The sequence below is a fragment of the Penicillium hispanicum genome (assembly GCF_028827665.1).
Source record: "Penicillium hispanicum strain IBT 35686 chromosome Unknown utg000007l_segment0_segment0, whole genome shotgun sequence".
NCBI lineage: Eukaryota > Fungi > Ascomycota > Eurotiomycetes > Eurotiales > Aspergillaceae > Penicillium > Penicillium hispanicum.
The window spans coordinates 588119-611098 of record NW_026623199.1 but is presented as its reverse complement, the minus strand read 5'-3'; the positions used below and the strand labels follow the sequence as shown (position 1 = coordinate 611098).

Genomic DNA, 22980 nt, shown 5'->3' with positions numbered 1-22980 from the left:
ACTGGGATACCGGCCGAGTTCCTCCAAGAGCCGCCCGAACTTGCTCACAAGTTTCAGCCCGACCCGAGTCAAAAAAACAAACGGCGTGAGCGTCACGTCGCAAAAGGCCGCATTATTTCCAGCTAGACGGGTTATGTGAAGTGCTGTCAGCTCCGACAGCGCTCCCCAGTCGCGTGTGAGGAGAGGAAGTCGGCGGCAGCGGACGGAGTTCGCTGAAGCGGAGAGCTGCTCATGTCAGCACCAACGGCGCCTTGCTCTAGATCAAAACCAAAACCAAGCCTATCGCCACGCTCGCGGGTGAGACAGCGCCCAAGCCGAAATTGGCGAGAGGTCAAAACTCGCTGCTGTTGTCCTGGTGCGCGTTAGTTGGTGGCTTGAGCGGTGCAAGCGGGTTGCGGTGATCGACCGGCGCTGGGGAGGACGTCATAGAGCAGGAGGGAAAAGAGGGGAGGCATTCCAGAACAGCGGAGGCAAGGAGAGCTTGCGCCCAAGCGTGTTTCGTCGGTGAGATCGGCCCTAAACATGATACGTATCTAAAGATAGACTACAAAAACTTATACGCGATACATCTTGCATCTTGCGCTTCGCGCCCGCAGGATCCAGCGTCCAGCGGATGAGCATCGGGATTCCATAGGCCATTTTATTATTTACATATCCAAACCGCTACCGTATCACCTCCGAGCCTTTTTCTTCTCGGGTCCTCCCTCCTCTTCGTCGCTCAACTCGGCGTAGATGGCTTTGGGTTGAGTCTCCTGGTATGCCCGGGTAAAAATCGGGTCCTTTTCAGCCTTCTCGGCATATTTCAGAAGCGCTTCCCGTGGATCCTCGTCGCGCATGGAGCTGAGAGGAATACTCTCACGGATATGCTTCTCATCAGGCTGAGACTTGGCAAAGGGTGTCACCGCTGGCAAGTGTGGCCGACGAGGGTCGCGAGAGCGGCCAGAAGCAGTCAGACCCACTGTTGGATGGCGGGCAGACCAGGTCGCCGAGCTGTAATGTGGCACACCGTTCGAACCAACGACCACGGAGTCGCCAGCAAGGCCCTGGGTCAAATCTGTAGTGAGAGCCACATTGTCATCCACATGGCGGCGTTTCGGGGCCTTAGACATGACCAGGGCTGCACCCTTCGTAGACATTGTCGGGTTATAGAGGACGTGGGTTTCGGCATTGGCAGAACCGGTCAAGATTTGGTTCAACTTCTCATGCCACAAGACTGTGATCAATGGCGATCCTGGTGTGACAGGAGTGACCAGCTCTGCCTTCAAAGTAGCTGCACTGAGAATGTGCAGATGGCCGGTTTCTGAACCAGTGATAATATTGGTAGATGCTGGGGAGAACTGGATGTTGCTCGTGGGATACCGGGCAGAGGTCGAAGGATGGGTGACCGTGGTCAACGGAGTTTTAAACTTTCTCGTATCCCAAAGCTTGATCGTATCATCTCCACCTCGACTCACGACAAGACGGCCGTCAGGGCTGATATCCAAGCCACTAGTCCAGGTATCCCGAATGTGAGCATCTCGAACCTCAGCGCTGGGGCGTGTGAAGGGTCCATTTCCACTATACATCACCAAGCTCCCATCGAGAGCGGCCGTAACCAGAACATTAGATCCGCCTGATTTCGGAGAGCCCCAGGCGACAGCAGTCATCTTGGTCCGGCCCGCAGACCCAGCGACTCTCGACTTATGCATAATAACTTCCTTCTGTGAGCGACCCACGTTGGCATCCCAGATACGTACTGTGCTATCCGATCCAGCGGTAGCACAGAGATTGTAATCCGAAGGACACCATACACCGCTGGTGACTTCCGCGATATGCCCTTTGGTGTTATGGAGGTCCCGAAGATACATATCACCCTTCACAAACTCCGTAAAAGTTTCACCATCCCGACTGAGGATGCGCGGTTGAGCCGACGCTGGGACGACCAGGACGTGACTTGGCGACAGCGGATTGAAAGCAGCGTAGTGAACGGCGTGAGTATCTTGTGCTGCAGATGTCTTTTTGGCCGAAGGATCGATGGATTTGAATGCGCGGATGGTGGACGGCGTCATAGATGCAAAGTCATGGAGCTTCAGTGTGCAATCGGTGGAGCCTGTAATTAGTCGAGCCCCCGAAGGGTCCAGGGTCATAGTTGTCACAGCGCGCTCATGCGTTTTTAGGACCATTTCGTGTGAAATAGGGAACTCGTCCTCATCATCCGAGTCGTCGGAATCGTCATCTTCGTCATCTTCATCCTCGTCGCTGTCCTTGGGCTCTTGCGGATTTTTGTCTGCTTTCGCAGGCCCAGTTGTAGTTAGTTCTGTCCCTTCGTGGTTCGCAGATGGCTTCGGAGCCACAGCGTCCACGCGCTTGGACCGATGGATCTGAGAATCAACATCGACAGATTTCTCCTGCTTGCCGAAGCCTGAAGGAAAGAACTTCTTGAATGTCTCCTCGTCGAAACCGTCCATGGTTAAGGTGAGAGGTAGTCGATTAAAAAAGAACTTGCGCGCCGATAAGATGGATGTTGTTTGCGGTGTTTGCATCACTGGTCCGCCACCATCAGGACCGACCAATTGGAATCATGAAGTCTCCATGTACAAGTAAGTCCGTGGACGGGTTGCTTCCAACTTATTGAAGAATCTTACACTTTAATATTTTGCTGAACAGCGTTTGGTGGTATCGTTAATCGCAGAAGCCAGTTAGCTTTGGGAATCACTCACAACATCGATGGTCTCCTGTAGTACATAAATGCTTACCTGTCGCTGTAGGAGGCAAATGCGCCCAATTCATTATTCACACTTCATATTAACCTATAGCCTGGTACGCACCATGTCAGCTCGGAGATGTGGGAACGAAATTGTTTCTGGGAGTAACAGGCAATATCTAGTAGCGCACCCACTACTGTCAAACACTTTCTATGTAATTGGGGCTGCATTAAATGATGATTCAATCCATGTAGTCAAGGCCAAGAAGTGATTGGAAACCTCGGACTCGGAGCAAGTATAATAGGGAGGAGAGAAAGTGGGAGTCGAGCCGTGTCCCTTAAAATGGATACAGAAAGGAAATTCTACATAGTCCACGTCTGTCGGAAGGTATTCAGATATGCTTGACAACGGGAGTCGGACATCTACAGTCGAGCAATGAATTACAATGTCGATCAGTGGTCAGGCGAATATATCAATTGGATGCGATGCCTCCATAAATCCGCATTTATTCCATTAAAATACACAGATCGAGCCCCGAAGTGGTTCCCGGCGCAGACCTACGCAGGCTAGTGGCTTCTGGTTGAACACTGGCCGAGGGCTTACAAGTACAAGCCCTCCACAGGGCCACCATCTTGCTTCGTCTTCATGATACGCTCCCGAGCTGAGCGGAAGTCATCCATCTGGACTCGCATACGTCGCTCTCTCAGGGCCATCAGACCAGCCTCGGTACAGATAGCCCGAATATCTGCACCCGAAAGATCATCCTTCTGATTGATGAACTCATCCAGATCAACGTCGTTGCTGAGAGACATCTTCGAAGTGTGCAGGGTGAAGATCTTCTTCTTGGTATTTTCTAGTCACTTCGTTAGTATATTAACTCAAAGATTCGATCAGCCGTCACTTACGATCAGGGTTCTCGAAGAGGATCTTGCGGTCAATACGACCAGGTCGGATCAGCGCAGGATCAAGAGTTTCGATCTTGTTGGTGGCCATGATGACCTTCACATCACCGCGGTCATCGAAACCATCAAGTTGGTTAAGAAGTTCCAGCATGGTACGCTGGATCTCACGCTCACCGCCGGATGTTGAATCGTAACGCTTGGTACCGATGGCATCGATTTCGTCGATGAACACAATAGACGGCGAATGCTCAGCGGCAACCTGGAAGATCTGACGAACCAGGCGAGGACCATCACCCAAGTATTTCTGGATCAGCTCACTGCCAACAATACGAAGGAAGGTAGCGCTGGTCTGATTGGCCACTGCCTTGGCAAGTAGCGTCTTTCCAGTACCGGGAGCACCATAAAGAATCACACCCTTCGGTGGCTTGATGCCCATCTCCTCGTACAGTTCGGGGTGTAGTAATGGAAGCTCCACAGCCTCTCGGACTTCCTGGATCTGCGATTCTAAACCACCGATATCGGCATATGACTCAGTAGGAGCCTTATCCAGCTTCATCACCGACACCAAGGGATCAGATTCCTCCGTCAAGACACCCACAACCGAGACCGATTTGTGGTGCAGCAGAATGCTCGCGCCAGGTTCGAGAAGATCCTTGTCAACGAAAGACATGATTGACACGTAGTACTCAGGGCCGGTGGCGCTGGACACGATGGCATGGTCATCGTCAATCAACTCCTCCAGGTTACCCACTCCCATCGGACTGCCTCGCATGTCATCCACTCGACTCCGCTCGTCGGCATTCCGGTCCATCACATCGAGGTCACCCCGGCTGACAGGGTCCTGAGTCGCCTGAGCCTTCGCTTTCCGCAGCCGCTCCATGTTCTCAACATACTCCTCCTCCAGCAGCAGATGATCGTGGACGCGCTGCATTCGGAGGTAACGTAGCTTGCATCTTGAGGTTGGGTAGATATCAGGGAGCTTGGAAGCAGTGCTTGGGCCGGCCGCCTTGCGCTTCTTTCGCCCGATGCGAGTGGTAGGTGGTGGAGGAGGCTCGTATCTAGGCTTGTCCTTTTGGCAATCGAGGTCTTAGAGCTGATCAACCCTAATCCAAAAAGACAGCTTACCTTCTTATCCTTATCATCACGACCATCACCACCTGGGCCACCGCCCATGTTAGACTGTTGGTTACCCTTTTCGATGATATGTTAGTCAAGGCCATCGGAAGGCTCGGTAGGTAGGGTGACGGACCATGTTTGTAAGCCAGCGACAGGAACGCTGTCAGGGTCCAAATGATAAATTTGCAGACAATATCAAGCTATTTCAGATTCAGGAGTTCTGATATGCAGGCTTGAGATGGAAGTTTGGGGTGGGAAGGGATGGGCTGCGAATGCAGATACGGTGCTACTGCTCGGGGTTCAGCGAGCTGGAAGCTGTTGCCATACGCACGTGATATGTTCCCGCCTGAGGCCGAAAATGCGTCATGGGCTGCCTAGGTGCCTGGGATCCCGATCAGCAACTCTTTTGCGCTCGGCGGGGACGAACAACAATTCTTCAGAGCTCAACTGGCACCGGCTTAGCTCAATCACCCCTTAAAAGAGCGTGCATCCTATTTATCCTATCGCCTCAAATCTTGGGTCTATCTGGACCTTGACAAAGCTCAATATTCGGACTGATCCCGATCGTCCCCTCATACTTGCCCTCCATTGGTAAGACAACTAGTTTTGATTGCTGTTCCATAGGACCCTGCAGTTACATGAATACACCAATCTCTTCACTGTTCATAACCTCTGGAATCTGGTCCTGACTCTTGGCTTCTGTGCAGATACTGAGCATTTTGCCTCCAATCCAATCTTGCCTTTCCGAACGCAGGCTACTTTCTTTTCCCTCAGCATATCGATACACGATCACTTTCACCCATCCAACAAAATCCTATCACGATCTGCATATAGTGTACTATTTCTCACACCCGCGGTTCTCTGTCAATTTTTCATCCCAAGCAATTCCATCTTTCGTTATGGCTAGCAATCGGATGCGTCGCATTGGGAAAGAAATTGCCGATATCCACGCCGACACCCAATCTCAGATCAGAGCTGTGCCAGTCGGCGATCAAGACGATGTGACACATCTGCGCGGCTCTTTTCCAGGCCCCCCAGGGACTCCATATGAGGGTGGCACGTACAATGTCGACATTAAGATTCCCACCGATTACCCTTTCCGGCCGCCTGTCATGAAATTTGAGACCAAGGTGTGGCATCCAAACGTCAGCAGCCAAACAGTCAGTAGACCCCCTGGACATCATCAAAATAAGCTAGTCTGACTTTTTTACAGGGTGCTATTTGTCTTGATACTTTATCTAGTGCTTGGTCACCCGTTCTGACTGTCAAATCTTCCCTTCTTTCCCTACAATCCTTGCTCAGTACCCCGGAGCCCAAGGACCCCCAGGATGCCGAGGTTGCCAATATGATGCTGCACAGTCCAAATGAATTCGAGCGTGTTGCACGAGAATGGAACATTATCTATGCTGGCGCTCCCTCTGTTGGGCCTGGGGCTGGACCTGTGAGTGGCGCAGAGGACCAAGGAGCACTGGGAAATGATAATTTAGCGCAGTAAGTGGCATATGTGTCAAACCACCCTCGGTAACTCATCCTGACTTCCAAGTTTCAGATATGACGGGTACAATAAAGATCTTGTCGACCGGTTTAGTAGCATGGGATTTGATGTGGAACAAGTTGTTGCTGCATTTCGGCGCGTTGGAATTGACTGCAAAGGCGGCCTGGACTACGAGCTAGACGAAGGTCAAATGGCTGAAATCACGGCCCGATTGCTCGGAGAGGCCTAAGCTACGGGTTAACATAACTATAGCATTTGTTTGGCGTCATTGATCTTGACTCGATAGTTTTCCAATAATCGATTACATGTACGTCTCGTCAGAGTCTTGTTCACCCAGGTAGTTTCGGCAACAGATGGGGTCGTTATCGATAAGGCGCCGCGCCAATTCCAATCGCGAGTTGTCACTCCGCAATCATCCTTCATTCCCCGTTCTCAAGCGACACATATCGCATGGCCTTCAGACTGCCATACCGCCAATCCTTAATCTGAGCTACTGGCTGATACTGGTCCTGAGAAAGAACAACCTAAAGTCGCCCTGCCCCGGCTTCCCTGCGGCGAACAGTAGGGCCTTCTTCCACCATGATTGAAGATGAGATTTATCGCAGCTCCTCTCAGTTTCGGCTCTGGTCCTACACTAGAAGTTCGCTGCAGGAACTACGAACCAAAACAAATGCTGTCGCCAGCGCTCGTGTCCGCGCGGCTTTGCACCGATCGCGCGAAGCCCATTCTGCCACATCGTCTGCAGCTGGGACACCACAACCAGGAAGTGATGGTGAAAGCAAACAGCCAGATGCGCTTAACATTGAATGTCTTACACCAGAGGAGGAGTTGATTCTTGTGCGGTACTACTGTGAACAGATGCTGGAGCTTGGAGAGGCATATAAGCCGCCACTTCCAACAATGGTCCGGGTAAGTCGGATACACCCAGGGTCGGCCTAGAGAGCCTGCAAAGACAGGAACGTCCAAGCTAATGCATTTATGCTTCTACTAGGCCACTGCAATCCAATATCTTCGTCGCTTCTACCTTACAAACTCCCCTATGACCTACCACCCGAAATCGATTATGGCCTGCGCGCTCTTTCTCGCAACCAAAACTGACAACTACTACATGTCCCTGCGGCAGTTTGCCAATGAAATTCCGGGACACACACCGGAAGATGTCATTGCTCCCGAGTTCCTTCTCATGCAGGGACTTCGCTTCACATTCGATATTCGGCATCCATTCCGTGGCCTCGAAGGCGGCTTCATGGAGCTCCAAGCCATGGCGCAAGGTCAAGGCCAGCCGGCACCTCATCTCCCTCACCAAACTCCATCCCAGCTTCAACAAGCGCTGCTTTCAATTGCGCCCCCCCTTATCCCCTCCTCATCTATCTCAGACCGCATTGCGCGAGCCCACGGGGTAACCCGAGAGATGCTCAAGTCCGCCGCCCAGATGACCGATGCCTACTTCCTTTACACCCCATCACAAATCTGGCTCTCAGCCTTCTTCCTCGCTGACCGTCCATTGGCTGAGTTTTACCTTGACACCAAACTCGGTGGGCCACTCACACCGACAATCGCCGAGTCGGATCCAAATAATCTCCAAAATCCTTTCTACGATCTCCGCACCAAACTCCTCCAAGTGCTGGCCGATTGCTCCGCCCTCCTCCAATCGTACACACCCCTCGCCTCAGATCCGGCTCAAATGAAAGGTCTCAAGCGCATTGCAAAGAAACTTTATCACTGCCAGAACCCGGAGAAGGTGAATATTTCCCAGAAGCGTGAATCCGCCCCGCCACCACCTTCGACCGTCGATGCCACTGATTCTCCTGCAATGACCTCCGAGAGCGAGTCGGAACGTCTGGCTAAGAAGCGCAGGCTAGAGCAAGAGCAACAGCAGCGCAGTGCTAAGGACATGTTCGGTCCAGAGCTTGTGACGGAACGAACGAAGCAATAACTATTAGCCGTGAGACTGAAATGAAAATGCCGCCGACGGTGCTTAATCCTAGTTCATCCTCCCGGCAGGGGTAGACAATCTGTACTTATCATGTCATGAGCACGCTCTACATTAAAGGTATTCCCATGCCTCTGGCATATTTACATTCGGAAATGGCTATGCCCTCGTGCATTTCTCGTCGACTGCTAATATATATCTATCAACTTTTCTTTTCCTCACTCTCAAGTTGGGCAGACGACCAACATTCCAGAGTTCGCAATTTCTCGCTTTCATGACCGGGGGTCGTTCAGATAACTCCCAGTCGAGTGTTTGTCCACTGTCAAGAGTGTATGCTCTATCTTGGAACTTGGTACTAAGTGGGTGGGCTGATCGATGTATACCCAACCAATTTGCTCTTCTGGCATGACTTTCTGGTCAAATCGATCTCTAGGGAAGATACCGCAAGCCTCTTTAGTCCCCTTCAAAAAGCCCAGGCCTACTTCAACCTAGTGGGACGATATCATCTCAAAGGAAGTAAAGCATTCCCGTATCATTGTACGCTTCCAGCTGCTGACAGAATATCAAATATTACTCGTAGCCGAAAAGGGTCACCATGCGACCAAGGAAATTAAATCCGAGTAATCACCTTCCTGGTGATCTGGCTCAAAAGCATCGAAACTGGGAAATAAGAAACAAGTTTCCACCACGCGAAATCTTCAATCAAAGAGAAGCTGGCGCGGTATAGCCACCAGCCAAGAAAGAGCACGCCCACAGCACTGTAGATTTGAAGCTGTGGAATCCAATACAGCGCGAATCGCTTCTAAAGCAGGTCGTTAACAGCGTATGAAACATAGCAGTTGCAACAAAGGCGCCATAGTCAACCGACAGAACGTGTTTATTGCGGTTTGCTGCTGGGGGCCTCTAAGCCAGAAGAAAGACGAAAAACAGAAGGAAAGAGCAAAAGTAAATCTATAAAGAGCCTGGAGAAAAGACAGCTAAGAAGCAAATCTATATACACTTAGCGCGGGGGGATGCCTCACTACTCAGGCGTCGCCATCAACTGTATTTTCTCGATTACAGTGGTTCTTTTCTCTGGAATTGCTGTATGGTAGTAAGGCACTGAATACCAATAACATAGAGCAAAACATCGTTTCTTCGAGGAGGTAAGCTGAACTTGCAGGTTCTTTTATCCATGGTTAAAATACCACGTAACAACGGCCATCAATGATCTGTACAAGGCCGTTTCGGCCCCAACAGACGGTCTATTACTCGGATCAGGACGAGGCTGGCTACGCTTAACGCTGAAATTCCATTCCCGCGTGTATACAGCTGTATGCATCCCAATGAATGAAATTGGGCGAGCCCCAGTCGATCTTGATGGCGGATGTCAGAGGCTTGCAAACCGTCGCCCTGCTATATAGATAGCTGGCACTCGCCTTCTCTTTCTTCCTTTCTTAGATGACAACGGCCCCACGGGGCCCCTATGCTCTCCTACGTCGTCAGATACTAGTTATTGGCGACCCCCATACTTCCTGATCATAGTCCAGATGGGGATGCATTTGAGCTTATGTGGAGTGTCATTTTCATAAAAAAGGTATCCAAGAGACTTCAATTTGGAAGAGTGTGCATCTCTCCGCCATTGGCAAGACGCAACTCGGCACAATATACGGATTGAGTCAGGACTTTGTGCTATCGATCGAATTCGACTGTAATGCAGTGGCATCCAGACCGAGGATGCTAGCAGACGGATAGCTCCTTTGGACACCGCAGGATCGAGGATGTCCTGCTGCATTGCAACGTTACTAACGCGCAGATCATCCCGAGTGAGGGTTTACTCCACGCGTTCCGCTCCACAACAATTGACTCAGGAGTCCAATAACACACCATCTAGGTAGCACCTGGCCACGGACTATACATATAATTAGAGATAAAGGCCTACGCGGAACTTCTAGCTGCCCACGCTCAGCCATGACACCGAGATATACACGCGTATATCCCCCCGATCTCACTAAGCATTCGGCCGCCCGGTGCCTAGGCTGTAGCCCCTTAGCCCCTTCGCCCCTTGGCTCCGCCCAATCGCGTTGCTGGGCTCTCCTAGCTTACTTCCAAAGCAGGAAGTTACCTGATAAGCGCGACGGCGAGGTGTTGAAAGTCGCTGGATAATTCCGAGAAGAGTAGTCCACACGTAGCTGTATTCCTTTTCTATCCGGTTAGACAGGGGGATGGAGCTGGAGATATAAATACGAGCTTGCTCGTCCACTACTTGCAAACTTCCCAAGCCAATTTTGATCTCCAACACTCAATTGCCTTGACCAACCCTCATTTCAATTCGCGATGAAGTTCCTCAGCTTTGCCCTTGTCACCGTGCTGGCAGCCTTTGCTAGCGCCGCGGCCCTTGACCAGCCCCTGGAGAAGAGATGCACCGAAAGTGCGTAATACCTTATGCACCACGTCAGTTGAAATCAATGCTAATATGTTGCCCGAGATAGACTACGAGGAGTGCAGTTCGGCAAGTGAGTGCTGCTCCGGAAACTGTGGCAACTTCAATGGAAGCGAGTTTCACTACTGCGCCCCTAAGACCTCTTGAGGTCAATCGTGTCGTGCATACAAAGAGCGGGAAATATTGGTCAGACTGGATGCCGAGACTCTTGTATTCTAAGACTTCCCAGTACTTCCTGAACATCGCGAGAGTCAGATATCAACTTTGTTGCCATATATCTTATAATAATCTATCGGACCGACTCCCCGACCTGATTCCCCACTGGGTCAATTCAGCGTTGACCTCGACTTATTTCCTAGCATATGCAGCTCACTGTATACGCCAGGGCCATATTGCTTGGAATGGATCGGTCATCTTCTAGCCTCAATCAACAGGTCAGAACTATATACACCGATTAACTCCGCCACTTCTTGCCCAGATGGGTTTCAGGTTCTATCTTGATGCTCACGCTTGACCACTCACTATTGATAACTGACTTATGGCCGAATCCGAGCACTGTCACTAAAGCGAAGACGACTTTAATCGCAAAGTCTGACCCGCAGAATTTATCGTATAGCTACCCCATGGTCTAAGCTTCGATAGTCTACTGAATATAGCTTGAAAGGCTTTATGGGTGGGAAAGGCCAAGTTCAACAGCAAGTCGATTCATATTCATGAATACCCGGAGGTCCGGACACACAACAATGAGGAGCAGCAGGAAACAGGAACTAGTATGTATCCCTCGAGGTCCTCCTCCAGGGGGGAAGCAACTAGAAACTCTATGAAACAAGATGCATGAAAGGAAAATTCGACAACAGGCTAGCCAGCCCAACATCGAGGGGGAATGATTTCATCACGGCAACAAGCGTCTCAAAAAGTGGGAAAGGGAGATCATTGTCGCCTCCACCCGAGGCCCAATTCTGTCTAGCCAGGAGGGCCAGGAGACAGACAGGATGATCAAGACCAGGACCACCGATCTAAGAACAAAAGGAGGGAAAATCAAGAACCGAGACATATATAGAATTCATAAAGCCGTCCTGTCGCATGAAGGGGCAGGGTTGGTGATTCTTCTCGTCACGGAAACTGAACTTTTAGCGTGCACAGGGCATTGCGAATCCTCCAATTCTCGTCTAGCATTTCGTCGTCATCAGGGAATAGGGAAAAAGACCAAGAAGCAAGCAAGACCAGAGTCTGAGCTTAGACGGCACCGGCCGAAACCATCTTGTCACGCAGGTGCTTCTTATACTGGCCAATGCTACCATCCCAGCGGCGCACAGTCTTGTGCTCGCAGACCATGATGTCCTTGGCGATCTTGTCGAGGAGACGGAAATCGTGAGAGACAACGACGACACCACCCTCGTAGGCGTTGATGGCATCAGCCAGGGAGTCGATAGTGGGGATATCGAGACCGTTGGTGGGCTCGTCCAGCAGAATCATGTTGGGAGACTCGATGGCAAGCAGAGCGAAGACGATACGGCTCTTCTGACCCTCGGACAGGGTACCCATGATGGCGGTCTGGGACTCACCGCTGAGACCGTAGCGGCCCAGCTGCTGGCGCCAGTACTGGTAGTCTTGGGACTTCTCGGGGAACTTGTCGCGGACAAACTCCAGGGAAGACTTGGTCAGGTCAAGCTGCTCCGCGGAGTGCTGGCTGTACATGCCGAGCTTCAAGTGAGTGTGACGGCTGACACGGCCACCGATGGGGCTGAGCTTGCCGGTCATCAGACGGAGGAGAGTGGACTTGCCGACACCGTTAGGGCCGACCAGGGCGGTACGGGAGTCCATGTCAACACCGAAGTCGAGGTGCTCGTACAGGGTGTCCTCCCACTTTCCGGAGTAGGAGAAGCTGACATCGTCGAAGGACAGAACCGGAGGAGGCAGCTTGTCGACCTCAGCGAAGCGGAATGTGAAGACACGGTCGGGAATAACGGGCTGGATGAAACCGTCTGCCTCCATCTTGTCGAGAATCTTTTGGCGCGACTTGGCCTGACGCACCAAGTTGGCGTAGGTACCAGCGGAGGCAATGAACTTCTTGATGTGCTGAATTTCCTCCTGCTGCTTGGTGTAGGCCTTCATCTGGTTGGTCTCCTGCTCGCTACGAGTCTTGTGGTACGAGTCGTAGTTACCACCGTAGTAGAGGAGCTGCTTCATGCGCATGTCGAGCATGTTAGTGCAGACACCGTTCAAGAAGTCCATGGAGTGTGACACCAGCACCAAGGTGCGTTCCCACTTCTTCAGGTACTCCTCCAGCCACACACAGGCCTCAAGATCCAAGTGGGCAGTGGGGTCGTCCAGCAGGAGCAACGAGGGCTTGACGAACAGGGCCTTGGCGAGGGCGACACGCATACGCCAACCACCGGACATGTCCTTGGTCTTCTTGTGAATGGTGACCTTGTTGAAACCCAGACCAGTCAAAATGAGCGAGGCACGGGTGTGGAAGGTCGAGGGGTCCATCTTGTCCATACGCTATTCGATGATATTAGCATTGAGGCTGTGTGGCAATGGTGTAGTAAGGGTCAAGTAGGGTATTCACTCACGTCGTAGAGGTCCTCCAGGATGGGGCTCTCAGGGCCGTCATGTTCCAGGATCTCCTCAGCTCGCTTCTCCATGCTGTCCAGCTGGTTCTGAGCCTCACGAACAACCCACTCGAGGGCACCAAGTTCACTTGGGGGAGCACCTTCGTTTAGAAGGTAGATGTCGACATGCTCGGGGATGGGGTACTCGCGAGTGGCGATAGACTTGAGCAGGGTGGACTTGCCGCAGCCGTTCTCACCCAGGAGACCGTAGCGGCGACCGAAGTTGAGTTCGAGGATGGAGTCGGTGATGAGGACCTTGCCGTGGAACACGAGGGAGGCGGATGTGATCTTGACGTCGCGAGACTGGGGGAGGGAAGAAAGCACACCGGTGGTGACACGATCGGACAGACCGTGCTTGTCCATCTGTGCGGTCAACTTCTCAACCTCCTTCATCTTCTCGTCGTTGGTGGCGGGCTGCTCCTCGGGGACATCGCTGTCGACGGGGGTGTCGGTCTTGGAGCCGCCCTTCTTCGCAGTCTTCTTCTCGCCGGTCTCAGCACGCTTGGCGAGACGGGCGGCCTTGGAGGCGGAAACCATCTTGGCGATAGAAGAGAAATATGGTCAAAGGAAGGGCGAGGGGGGAGGAGGAGGGGTAGGAAAGACGGCCGAAACGGAAAACTCGCAGAGATTGAAGGCAAAGAAATGCAAAAAGACTGAGTGGAGCGTCTCGGCGGGGCAGAGCGTAGAGGGGCGAAAGCGACGAGTGGGGGGAGACGCTGGCGAGCCCTTATCGATAGTAGTGGGAATGCAAAAGCCTGGGATCTCGACTCCTCGACGTTAGCGATGAGGGAGTTGGGGAGGAGAGGATTCGTCGGGTGCTTGCTTTGGTCTCTTCGACAGCACAGCGATCTACCACACACGAGAGGGAGAACAAAAATTTCACACAGTGGGCCATTTGGGCCACCATGAAATTGACGCGCGCTGATTGGGAGTCCGACGTCACCGCATTGTGGTGGCCTGAGGTGTCGACAGCCTCCGATTTGCCACCGATAACAATCCTACACACAACACCGCCGGGGAACAATTACCATTGCAACTATGTACACAACGTGCAAACATACATTCCATCCGGACTAGATGCGCTCGCGGATCCGCTCGAGCACTTCTCTCTCCGCTTCTGACAGGAAGACTCCATCTGGAACGAAAATATCTCCGGGTTCCACCACCAGCCGTCGAGGGACGTCTGTTAGGCTGTCCTCGTAATGACTCGGCTCACTCGGCGCCTCCTTATGATGGGCTTTCTCTGCGTCCGGTGGCCGAGATCGGGATAGTGGTTGCGACGTCCACCAGTACAGGGGGAAGCGCCTCTGGATATTATTGATGATCAAGGCCGCGGCCTGCATCAGAACGATCCCCAAGATCATCACGGGGAATAGGTACCAGCCTAGTCCAGCGGTCTCGGAATTTGTCACTGCCAGCAGTGCAGTTGCGCCCGCAGGCGGATGCACAGTGTCAGTGAGCAGCATGACCGCGGTCGTGAGGCCACACGCGAGGGCACCTCCCAGTTCGGTGTAGGATTCCGCGTTCGGATTCAAAGCGAATAGCTTAGATATCCCAACGCCGATGAGACACGCGAACATCTGGCTGAAGAAGGCATTTCGTGGCTGTGCAAAGGGTGACTCGATCGCACAGAACTCGATCGCTGCCGCGGCGCCCTGATTCAATCATCGTCAGCAAAAGAATGGTTGAACTCATGGCGCCCCCTGTTCTGTGTCCCCGAGGGTCGACTAACAAAACTGCCGACGATAGCCGGTGTATCTCGAACTTCGAATGATGGCACGCGTTTCGACACTGATGCCACTAGGGCGACGCCGCAAAAGGCACCGACCAGTGACCAGAACGCTGTCACGACATTCCCAAGCGGCTTGGGTGTCCTCTCCCGGTATCCCAGGAAGTGAGCCACTGGCTTTGGTACCAGATGCCATCGAGGTGCCGGGATCAACGGATTCAAGAATCGATCGATGTCGAAGTGCCAGGTACTAATGCGGGAGACGATCCCTGACCCTGTTTTGTGTGAGGGCTGGGCCATGGCGGCGGAGCCTAGGTGTCGAAAGGCCGTTCCCGGATCAGTCGTTCATGGACGGGAGTATAATCCCCCGGGGCTCGTCTCAGGGCTCGCCGTGAGCGACCAAGTTGAAAATAGGGGAGACTCCAGCCCTACCAGTGACAGGAACATTCTCTCGTCTATGGGTGCGAAAACTTCTAAGCTGTTGACGGTGTCATTTTCCGAGTATACCGTTTCTCCGCGGACCAGCCCACGGAATCGAGTGGTCTTCCTCACGTCTTTCTTCGTCTGCAGTGGACGAATATGAACGACGAGTCGGCGAACTCTGCCAGTCACGACATTTACATTGGGTAACAGAAATGCCCCTCTTCGGGACTAGTGGCTTGGCACCGAGATGACATCACCGAGATCGTTCATGGTCAACTAACTAACTAACTAGTTAACTACCTTAGTTAACTACTATTCATAGATCCATACCATGGTTCTATGTATTTAGGGAGTATACCATTTTAGTCCCTTGCATTGACTCAGAATGTTTCCAGGAGCTGGATGCATAGCATGTGGTGAATACTACCAGTCAGCGACTCGAGACTAGCACTTGTACGAAACACAGATAAACCTGCAAGGTTGCTTTTATACTTAGTTAATTCCAACAGATATCCGTCAGCTCGATATATACCTATGCGTCCATTTTCACTCTCTAACATTGACGCCGAAGTAATCGGAGCGTGTCCGCCATTCCACAACAGGACATCGTGGGTATCAACAAGTACATGCCAGCCACCACTTTGAGCACTCCGAACAAAGTCCTCACAACTCACCAACATTCCTCCAGCACGTCTCCTCCGCGCCCTGAAACGGCAAACCCACACACCACGCCCGCGGGTACTCCATCCCCCACCGCGCCATCAGACTCTTCAAGTCCGCCTCATGCCCCGGGACGACATTCACAAAGATCCGGTCCCCATGCGACATAGGCTCCGAGTGCACCGCACCCTCGTCCTCGCCGACCCGGAAAAACACGCACTCGCCCGCCCGCGCCTGCACGGTGCCGTGCCGCCCCAGCGCGGCGGCGAGCTTCGCTCTCACCGACTCGGCGGCCGTAGAGCAGCCCGCACACCGGACGGATAGACAGACGTGCTCGGCGTGTGCGGCGCGCACGGTCTGCCTCGTCGCGCGCTGTATATCGCGGGCGAGCGGGCTGGCTTGCTGGGCGATGAAGAGGGTTCCCGGGCCTAGGAGCGTGGTGGTGAGTTTCCAGTTTGCCGGGCCGGGAGTGTCAGTAGTGATTTGGTTGGAGCCGGGCGACGTCAGTTTCTCCCGGAACGTATTATCGTGGGTCGTCGTCAAGTCTTTGCTCCGGCGTCTTGGCCGGAGCTTCGCTGCCCGGCGCGCAGATCGGATGCCGTTGGAGAAGGCCGAGAACCAGGAACAACGCTGGACTGGGCCGGTTGGAGGTATCGGGGAGAAGAAGAGGTCGTCCGTGTGCCATCGAGGCGTGTCGAACTCGTGTGACCCTTGACTGGCCCGGATCGTCAGCCAGTAGTGGCCGAGGCTGTTCTTCGCCAGGAACTCGTGCACGAAGGCGAGGAATGAGAGGAGAGGGGCCAGCACGGAGCCGTTGATCGTTGCGTCGGCCCAGGTATGAAAGGACGAGGGGAGCAGGGCTGGTTCAAGGTCCAAGAGGGGTCCGCAGTAGGTCCATGAGGACGAGGTCTTGAGCGTGACCGAGTCTGTCAACGGCGACACGGGCACTTCTTGACAGTCGACCTTGATGCATTTCTCCTTCTCCCGATACGGTAGAACGTGGAAATCAGGGAGCGAGGCTGCATCCATGGCTCACGACCCGGCCCTCCGTTGCGTCTTGTATATCTTCGAGATGCGTTCACGCTTGTCAATATAATCGATCAGCGGGATATTATAAACCTTCCAGTGAAACTCTGACACACGTAGCGGTCTGTAACCAGGGTCGTAAGCACGAAACGGCCAGGCAGCCTTCCTATAGGCAAGTCAGGCTCGGGCCCTCCACGCCTGCATGACGCCCATGTGACAAGTGTGTTTGAGCTGCAAGCTAGCAAGAGCCACGTTGTGCTGTATCACTCTGTCCCGTAAGACGTTGGATAGCCTCCTGTGTTGATCCGTCGCGATTTCGGGCAGCAAGTGTGCTTTAGGGCGTGGAAGACCATGCCACCACGGGCTAGTCTCCCGGCTGGGCAGCCGCGAGCTGCGCTAGGATTGCGAGTCAAGGGAACCATTAGGAGCACTCGATTCTCCTAGTGAAGTGGGCAAGCCACGACGTACACCGTAGAATGCTGACATGGTGTTTGTCGTTGCGGGCGGAGGGACAGAAGTGGGCTCGAAGCATATCTGGTGATGGAGCTTGCATTCGGCCCCCATCACACCCCACCAGTTGCAGACGTTCGTACATCAAACTGGGTTTTTTCCCCCAATAGATCGGCATAGGAAGGTGCTAGGCTTTGTATTATTGGAAACGTTCTGGAAAACTCGCGCTCCGCGTTCCCAGCCGAGAGGCCCAATCGCAGTGTATAGGTCCAAAGTCAGGTCCAATTTCTGTTCTAGAGATCCATCGCGCTATTCGTAATCATCAGATTTGGTTTTATATACATCATGCCCACTCTTACACATCCAGAGTCCGGCCAGTCTGGGAGCTTTCGCGGGCCAACTCAATCAAGCGGATGACCTCGCGAGCCTCCGCGCCGCTGGCGGGTAGCTGGCCCTCGCCACCAAGCGCACGCGCGACCTTGCGGTAGTATTCGGTATAGGTAGGTGGCTCCACGGTAGGAACAACCTCCTTGACGGGCTTGCCATCCTGGATGGTGGTCAAAGTGCCTATGGAGCGGTCAGACCATCAATCTGGTGGGATGCATGAGTGGGGGCAGGACGTACCGTAACGCTCACTGGGCTCGCGGCCGTAGCCATTATCCTGGGGCATGATGCCAGCCTTCAGCTGGTCTTCCTGGATGTCAAGGTGGAACTGATAATCTCGGTGTGAGCGGTGGTCTATCCTTGGTGGCAGAATGGGATCATCTCACCTTCTTGAAGCTTCCCTTCTCACCGCGCACCCAGAACCGCAGCTGCTCTTCCTCGGGACTGACCACAGTCGCCTTGGCGGTAGCCAACGTGCCATTGGCGTAGTGCAGCAGCACTGTGAATGTGTCTTCGAAGCCAGAGGTGTTGACTGCTCGGCTAGATCCAATGAAGCCGGTCACGCGCTTGGGTAGGCCCAGCAGGTGTACAACTTGGTCGAGGAGATGCGTCCCGAGGTCAAAGATGGCCGAGCCACCAGGAATGACCTTGTTCTTCCACTTCGAGGCGTCAGCAGCAGGCTCCTCGGGGCGGTGGCGGTCGAAGTGAGTCTCGAATTCGGCGATGCGGCCCAGTGAGCCATTCTTGACCAGCTTGGAAAGGGTGACGAAGTCGGCATCCCAGCGGCGGTCTATTGGAGCACGATTAGTGTGAGATCGCCGCGGGGGCTTGTGAACATACTCTGATACACGGCGAGCAGCTTGTTCTGCTTCGTGGCAAGGTCGACGAGCTCTGCGGCTTCCTTGAAAGTGGGAGTGAAGGGCTTCTCGCAGACGACTATAATATCAGAGTAATGAGTGATGGTCCAGCCTCAAGTCGGAGGGCCTAGGCACATACCATGCTTGCCGGCCTCCAGGGCCAGCTTGCACAGGTCAAAGTGGGAGTCCGGGGCGGTGGTGACGATGACGACATCAACGGCGGGGTCCTTCACCAGGTCGTCGGTGGTCCGGTAGGACTTGACACCGGGGTGATCCTTCTCAGCATCGTCGTCGGGCTTGGGCGTGCGCTGCACGACCGCGTAGAGCTTGAGCTCGGGGACCTGCGCGACGAAGGGAATGTGGAAGATCTTGGCGCTGAAGCCGTAGCCGATGATGCCGACGTTCCAAGTCTTGGAGGCCATGGTGATAAGTAGGGCGAGAAAGGGGAGATGAACAGGGAGAGGCGGAAGTCCAGCACGCGCGACTCTTATAGAGCCGACGGAATTCGTCCGCCGACGAGCCCGCCGACGTGGGGGAAAGGCGGGAAGTTCCCACGCAACGGAAGGTCCTGGCGACGGCAACCGTGGGTTCCGGCGGGGCAATCTGATTTGTGCAGAACGTCTCGCTACTGATCGTTGCATGCGCTCGCCTTGTTTCCCCTCATATTTCCCCATCGTCCATCATCGGTGTAGCTCCAATTCATGCGGACCCATTCGCAACGACATCCGATCCTCGCTGTGCAGCTGGACCTCGGAGCGCCAAAAGCACTGCAACTACGAAAGCCACGTCAAACTCTTCTATGAAGCAGGCGCTCGAGGGGTCTGGTCCTTGGGCTCAAAGCTGATTTTGAAAGATCGAGGCGCTAGCCTACCGACCTTCAATCATGTCTAGGTAGTGTCAAACTCAGCTCTTCCAGCGTGTCAAGAATATCTTGCATTGCGCTACCGGCGGCGAAAGCTAGCTGCAACGTTTCTCTTGTGAGTTTGGAAGGCTTGTGTGATTTCTCACTTCCGCTTGTCTTCGTTGCTCGAATTGATCTACATTGGAGAGTATAGAATCAAGACTATCTAGGATGCTAGCCATTCTCTTGATCACTTAACAACCACTCTGGCCCGACCGAGGTTATATGCCAGGCAATAAGTGCTGTTCTTCTCTCCCGACCGATGCGATGCCACTTTGATGCTTGGGATGTACACACCAGGCTTCGTGTACACGTGAGTGGTATTCACATTCATCTTGGCGGCGGAGGTGCCAAATTCCACCGGAACAAAGGTTGCATTCCCTTCAACATCCCACGCGAGAGAAACGATCTTTCCAGCATGACTGGGCACTTCAATGGAGGCTTGGAGAGTCACCGGGGATCCGACAGGGGCCTCTGCTCGGGTGCCATTTTGAACCGTGAGATGAGCAACAGGCTGAATACCTCCACGCTCGGAAGCAAATTCAGGGACATGGACCTGACCATTGCTGATGGAGTACTTGGTCTGCCTCGGGGGCTCAATTCCCTTCTCCACCCAAGCAGCCAGATCGCGCACGTTTTGTTCGAAAAGTCCGGTAAAGTCAATCAGGCGGTACTTGACGGCCGACTGCACGGGTCCCATCTCATGGTCGGCATGGTCGTTGTAGTAAAGACGGTATTGATCGTTGAACCGGCTGCCCAGAGATTGCTTCACCTGAGTCCGATACCAGTCGGCTTGCCATGGGAAAGCTTTGTTATCCAGGAGGGTGTCCATGACAATGATCTTTCCGGTGATGTTTCCAGTGTTGGTTCCACCACCACTGGCCGACTCGGCGAAAATGGGCGCCGCGAGAACGCTGCGCTGGGGATACTTGGGCGTGCCATTCTCCTTGCGAAGATAGTCAAAGATGGGGTAGCTTTTGCGAGAAGGAAGCTCATGTCGGTGGAAGGTGTGAAGGGCGAGATACCATCGGTTGTCCACGCGCAGCTTGACATCCTTCTGCAGACAGTCGAGAATGGTGCTGTTGTTGTCGGAGTAGATGATGGCCTTTGTCGAGTTTGGCTCCATCTGGGCAGTGAATGTGCTCCCTTTCTCCGCTCCACTGCATTCCGACTGAAGAGTGAACTCATACCAATTGCGACGAGGGGCTGCGGATGGCGATGCATCCAGTTCAATATCCACTGGGGTATTATCCGAGTTGCGCTCAACGTTACGAACAGTAGCATTGAAGTCGATCAAGCAAGAGCGAAATAGGTCTCCCAATTCGGACTTTTCTGTTCCCAGATAACCTGACTTGGTCCACCAGTCATGGACATAGGTAGGATCCGTCTTCTTGAGACTAACGGCAGCAGCCCGAAGAAGCTCATACACCTGCGATCGGTTTCGCCCACTGCCATTGAAATCTTCCCATGCCGCCGGAGGCATCCCCAAAGCCGTCACCTCTTCCCACACAGCCTGTTGAACCGCGTTCATGAGGTGCTTTGGGTCGATGTTGCTTCCAGGGCGAACCGCATTTTCAAGCTGCTCAGAGATGTTCCCAAACACCAATCCGCCCAGCGAGGTGATAGATGCACCGGTTGGATCGGAAATCGGAATGCCCTGGATTAGAGGGACACCACCATCCCAAATCGAGAAAGTATTTTCCATGGCTCCGACAGTTTTGAAGGACCCGCCACTGCCTCCATAGATATACCCATAGATTTTGCTCGATGGCTCCAGGTTGTAAAACTCGCGGGCAATGATTCTGGACAGCTTGGCGACTGCTGCATCGGCTCGATACCCTCCAGTTCCTTGAACGTGAACCGTGTAGGCGCCGCTCTCGGCTCCATATCCAATCTCCCCGGAACTGCCCGTGGCAAGCTGCTCCGGGAAAACCATTTGGAAAAAACGACCTTCCCAGCCCTGGTACGGCAGGTAGATGTTGAATGCGATTTCGGTGCCGTTGAAGTACCCGCTTACCTTCCGATGCTTGACAGGGGCAGTGTCGTCCGAGTTGTTGGTATAGATCGGAGTGTTATACGTGGGGTCGACACAGTCGACAGTGACTTGCATTGGTCCATCCGCGCCGAGGTTTTTGCAGAAATGACGGTGTGGATGAGCGGCGTTGGCCAGGACAGTCATTAACATGAGCGACAATGCAGCCATACGGCAGCGGGGCCTATATTATCGTGAGCATGTGCGTACCGAGGATGGTGATGAAATACCTACCAGAGAGGCCATGTAGACACCATGTTGGTCAAGTCGTGATAAGTCCTTGGGTTTCAAGAGGATATGTGCTTCTCATGAGCACATCCAGGATTCTTTTATAATGTAGGCGTGGGGCCCAGGTACCTATGATCCTTGCAAATAGGGGGAGAGCAAGATTTCGATCTACTTACTTTGAATGTGGAGCTACCGAGTCTGGAAATGTTGTTGTACGGGTACGATGAAGTCTCGCAAGTCTCGGCAGATCATCGAGTCACGACACGGCCGCAATATTTCGATCCCTACTTGTGTTAAACTTTGGTTTGCTTAAATTGACATCTCGTGCTGCTCATTCTTGGCAGGGGTGTTATTGCGCGGCGAAGCGGAGCACTATATATCTGGAAAATCTCAGGTACGTCTCATTCTAGATACAAAAATCCCTCCCCCTCGATTAGTCGGTAATAGGACGGTATATTCAGCTTTTCTGCTTGTCACAGACACTCGTCATTGTTTGCTACGCGTCTGATGAGCTGTTGCTGTTTACGGTCCTCGACCTAGTATATATGTAGTTATACCTACAGCAACCCACCCAGCTTGCCCTCTATAGGACTGGGCTAAACAGCGCCAGCCAGTGTTAACCGGTCTCGATTAGAACTCTCAGATATAATTGAATCACTTGGTCATAAAAGCGCGGATTAAGCGCATCGCATCACATATATTCTGCAGTACGTCCTCCCTATGGCTAAGAGCATGGGGGCGCTGTTAGCCCCTTGGAAGTCTAATCTCAGATCAATTCCACGACAAAGCACACAGAATGCAATAAAATATCGATTGTACAAGTATTTTTCGTTTGAGTTGACATAAGCAATGTTGAGCGTATTCGTAACCCTTGTTCTTGAGAACAGGTTGAATGGTTCGTACCAAAACTTGTTATGGCACCCTGTGTCGAGACGGTACGACTTCACTAACCCATATGGCAAATTCTCACGTTTAAAGGACCCGGGAAAATTGAAAGTTTGGATAAGTTAATAGAAACTGGTTTCACTAAAATGTTCGTCAAGGGTTTGGTCATTTCCGGCAATGTTCACGTATTCGTAACTAGGCTGGTGGAGCGTCACTCATCACCATTTTAGATCGCTGC

General features: G+C 53.0%; 10 protein-coding genes across 10 annotated transcripts; 3 read left to right on the top strand and 7 right to left on the bottom strand.

The window, feature by feature from the left end:
- Positions 1 to 671: 671 nt before the first annotated feature.
- On the bottom strand, positions 672 to 2447 carry N7459_008014 (WD40 repeat domain-containing protein; the record flags this gene model as incomplete). The annotated part of the gene is made up of 1 exon (XM_056947182.1): positions 672 to 2447. The coding sequence occupies one exon, from the start codon at positions 2445 to 2447 to the stop codon at positions 672 to 674; it is 1776 nt and encodes a 591-aa protein (XP_056796692.1).
- Positions 2448 to 3283: 836 nt separating this feature from the next.
- Positions 3284 to 4759, bottom strand: N7459_008013 (proteasome regulatory particle base subunit RPT2; the record flags this gene model as incomplete). The annotated part of the gene is made up of 3 exons (XM_056947181.1): positions 3284 to 3537; positions 3590 to 4655; positions 4712 to 4759. The coding sequence occupies 3 exons, from the start codon at positions 4757 to 4759 to the stop codon at positions 3284 to 3286; spliced, it is 1368 nt and encodes a 455-aa protein (XP_056796691.1).
- Positions 4760 to 5601: 842 nt separating this feature from the next.
- Positions 5602 to 6426, top strand: N7459_008012 (E2 ubiquitin-conjugating protein UBC1; the record flags this gene model as incomplete). The annotated part of the gene is made up of 3 exons (XM_056947180.1): positions 5602 to 5862; positions 5916 to 6193; positions 6252 to 6426. 3 exons carry the CDS (start codon positions 5602 to 5604, stop codon positions 6424 to 6426), a joined length of 714 nt encoding a protein of 237 aa, XP_056796690.1.
- A 350-nt stretch (positions 6427 to 6776) lies between these two features.
- Positions 6777 to 8133, top strand: N7459_008011 (TFIIH complex kinase subunit CCL1; the record flags this gene model as incomplete). Its single annotated transcript, XM_056947179.1, has 2 exons — positions 6777 to 7106; positions 7189 to 8133. The coding sequence occupies 2 exons, from the start codon at positions 6777 to 6779 to the stop codon at positions 8131 to 8133; spliced, it is 1275 nt and encodes a 424-aa protein (XP_056796689.1).
- Positions 8134 to 10446: 2313 nt separating this feature from the next.
- N7459_008010 (uncharacterized protein) lies at positions 10447 to 10699 on the top strand (the record flags this gene model as incomplete). The annotated part of the gene is made up of 2 exons (XM_056947178.1): positions 10447 to 10540; positions 10602 to 10699. 2 exons carry the CDS (start codon positions 10447 to 10449, stop codon positions 10697 to 10699), a joined length of 192 nt encoding a protein of 63 aa, XP_056796688.1.
- A 1089-nt stretch (positions 10700 to 11788) lies between these two features.
- On the bottom strand, positions 11789 to 13704 carry N7459_008009 (ATP-binding cassette family ATPase ARB1; the record flags this gene model as incomplete). Its single annotated transcript, XM_056947177.1, has 2 exons — positions 11789 to 13057; positions 13129 to 13704. The coding sequence occupies 2 exons, from the start codon at positions 13702 to 13704 to the stop codon at positions 11789 to 11791; spliced, it is 1845 nt and encodes a 614-aa protein (XP_056796687.1).
- Positions 13705 to 14240: 536 nt separating this feature from the next.
- On the bottom strand, positions 14241 to 15196 carry N7459_008008 (HPP family protein; the record flags this gene model as incomplete). The annotated part of the gene is made up of 2 exons (XM_056947176.1): positions 14241 to 14822; positions 14900 to 15196. 2 exons carry the CDS (start codon positions 15194 to 15196, stop codon positions 14241 to 14243), a joined length of 879 nt encoding a protein of 292 aa, XP_056796686.1.
- Positions 15197 to 15982: 786 nt separating this feature from the next.
- N7459_008007 (uncharacterized protein) lies at positions 15983 to 17008 on the bottom strand (the record flags this gene model as incomplete). Its single annotated transcript, XM_056947175.1, has 1 exon — positions 15983 to 17008. The coding sequence occupies one exon, from the start codon at positions 17006 to 17008 to the stop codon at positions 15983 to 15985; it is 1026 nt and encodes a 341-aa protein (XP_056796685.1).
- Positions 17009 to 17748: 740 nt separating this feature from the next.
- N7459_008006 (putative NAD binding Rossmann fold oxidoreductase) lies at positions 17749 to 19118 on the bottom strand (the record flags this gene model as incomplete). Its single annotated transcript, XM_056947174.1, has 6 exons — positions 17749 to 17764; positions 17815 to 18022; positions 18080 to 18167; positions 18226 to 18629; positions 18680 to 18775; positions 18836 to 19118. The coding sequence occupies 6 exons, from the start codon at positions 19116 to 19118 to the stop codon at positions 17749 to 17751; spliced, it is 1095 nt and encodes a 364-aa protein (XP_056796684.1).
- Positions 19119 to 19787: 669 nt separating this feature from the next.
- On the bottom strand, positions 19788 to 21800 carry N7459_008005 (uncharacterized protein; the record flags this gene model as incomplete). Its single annotated transcript, XM_056947173.1, has 1 exon — positions 19788 to 21800. The coding sequence occupies one exon, from the start codon at positions 21798 to 21800 to the stop codon at positions 19788 to 19790; it is 2013 nt and encodes a 670-aa protein (XP_056796683.1).
- Positions 21801 to 22980: the final 1180 nt, after the last annotated feature.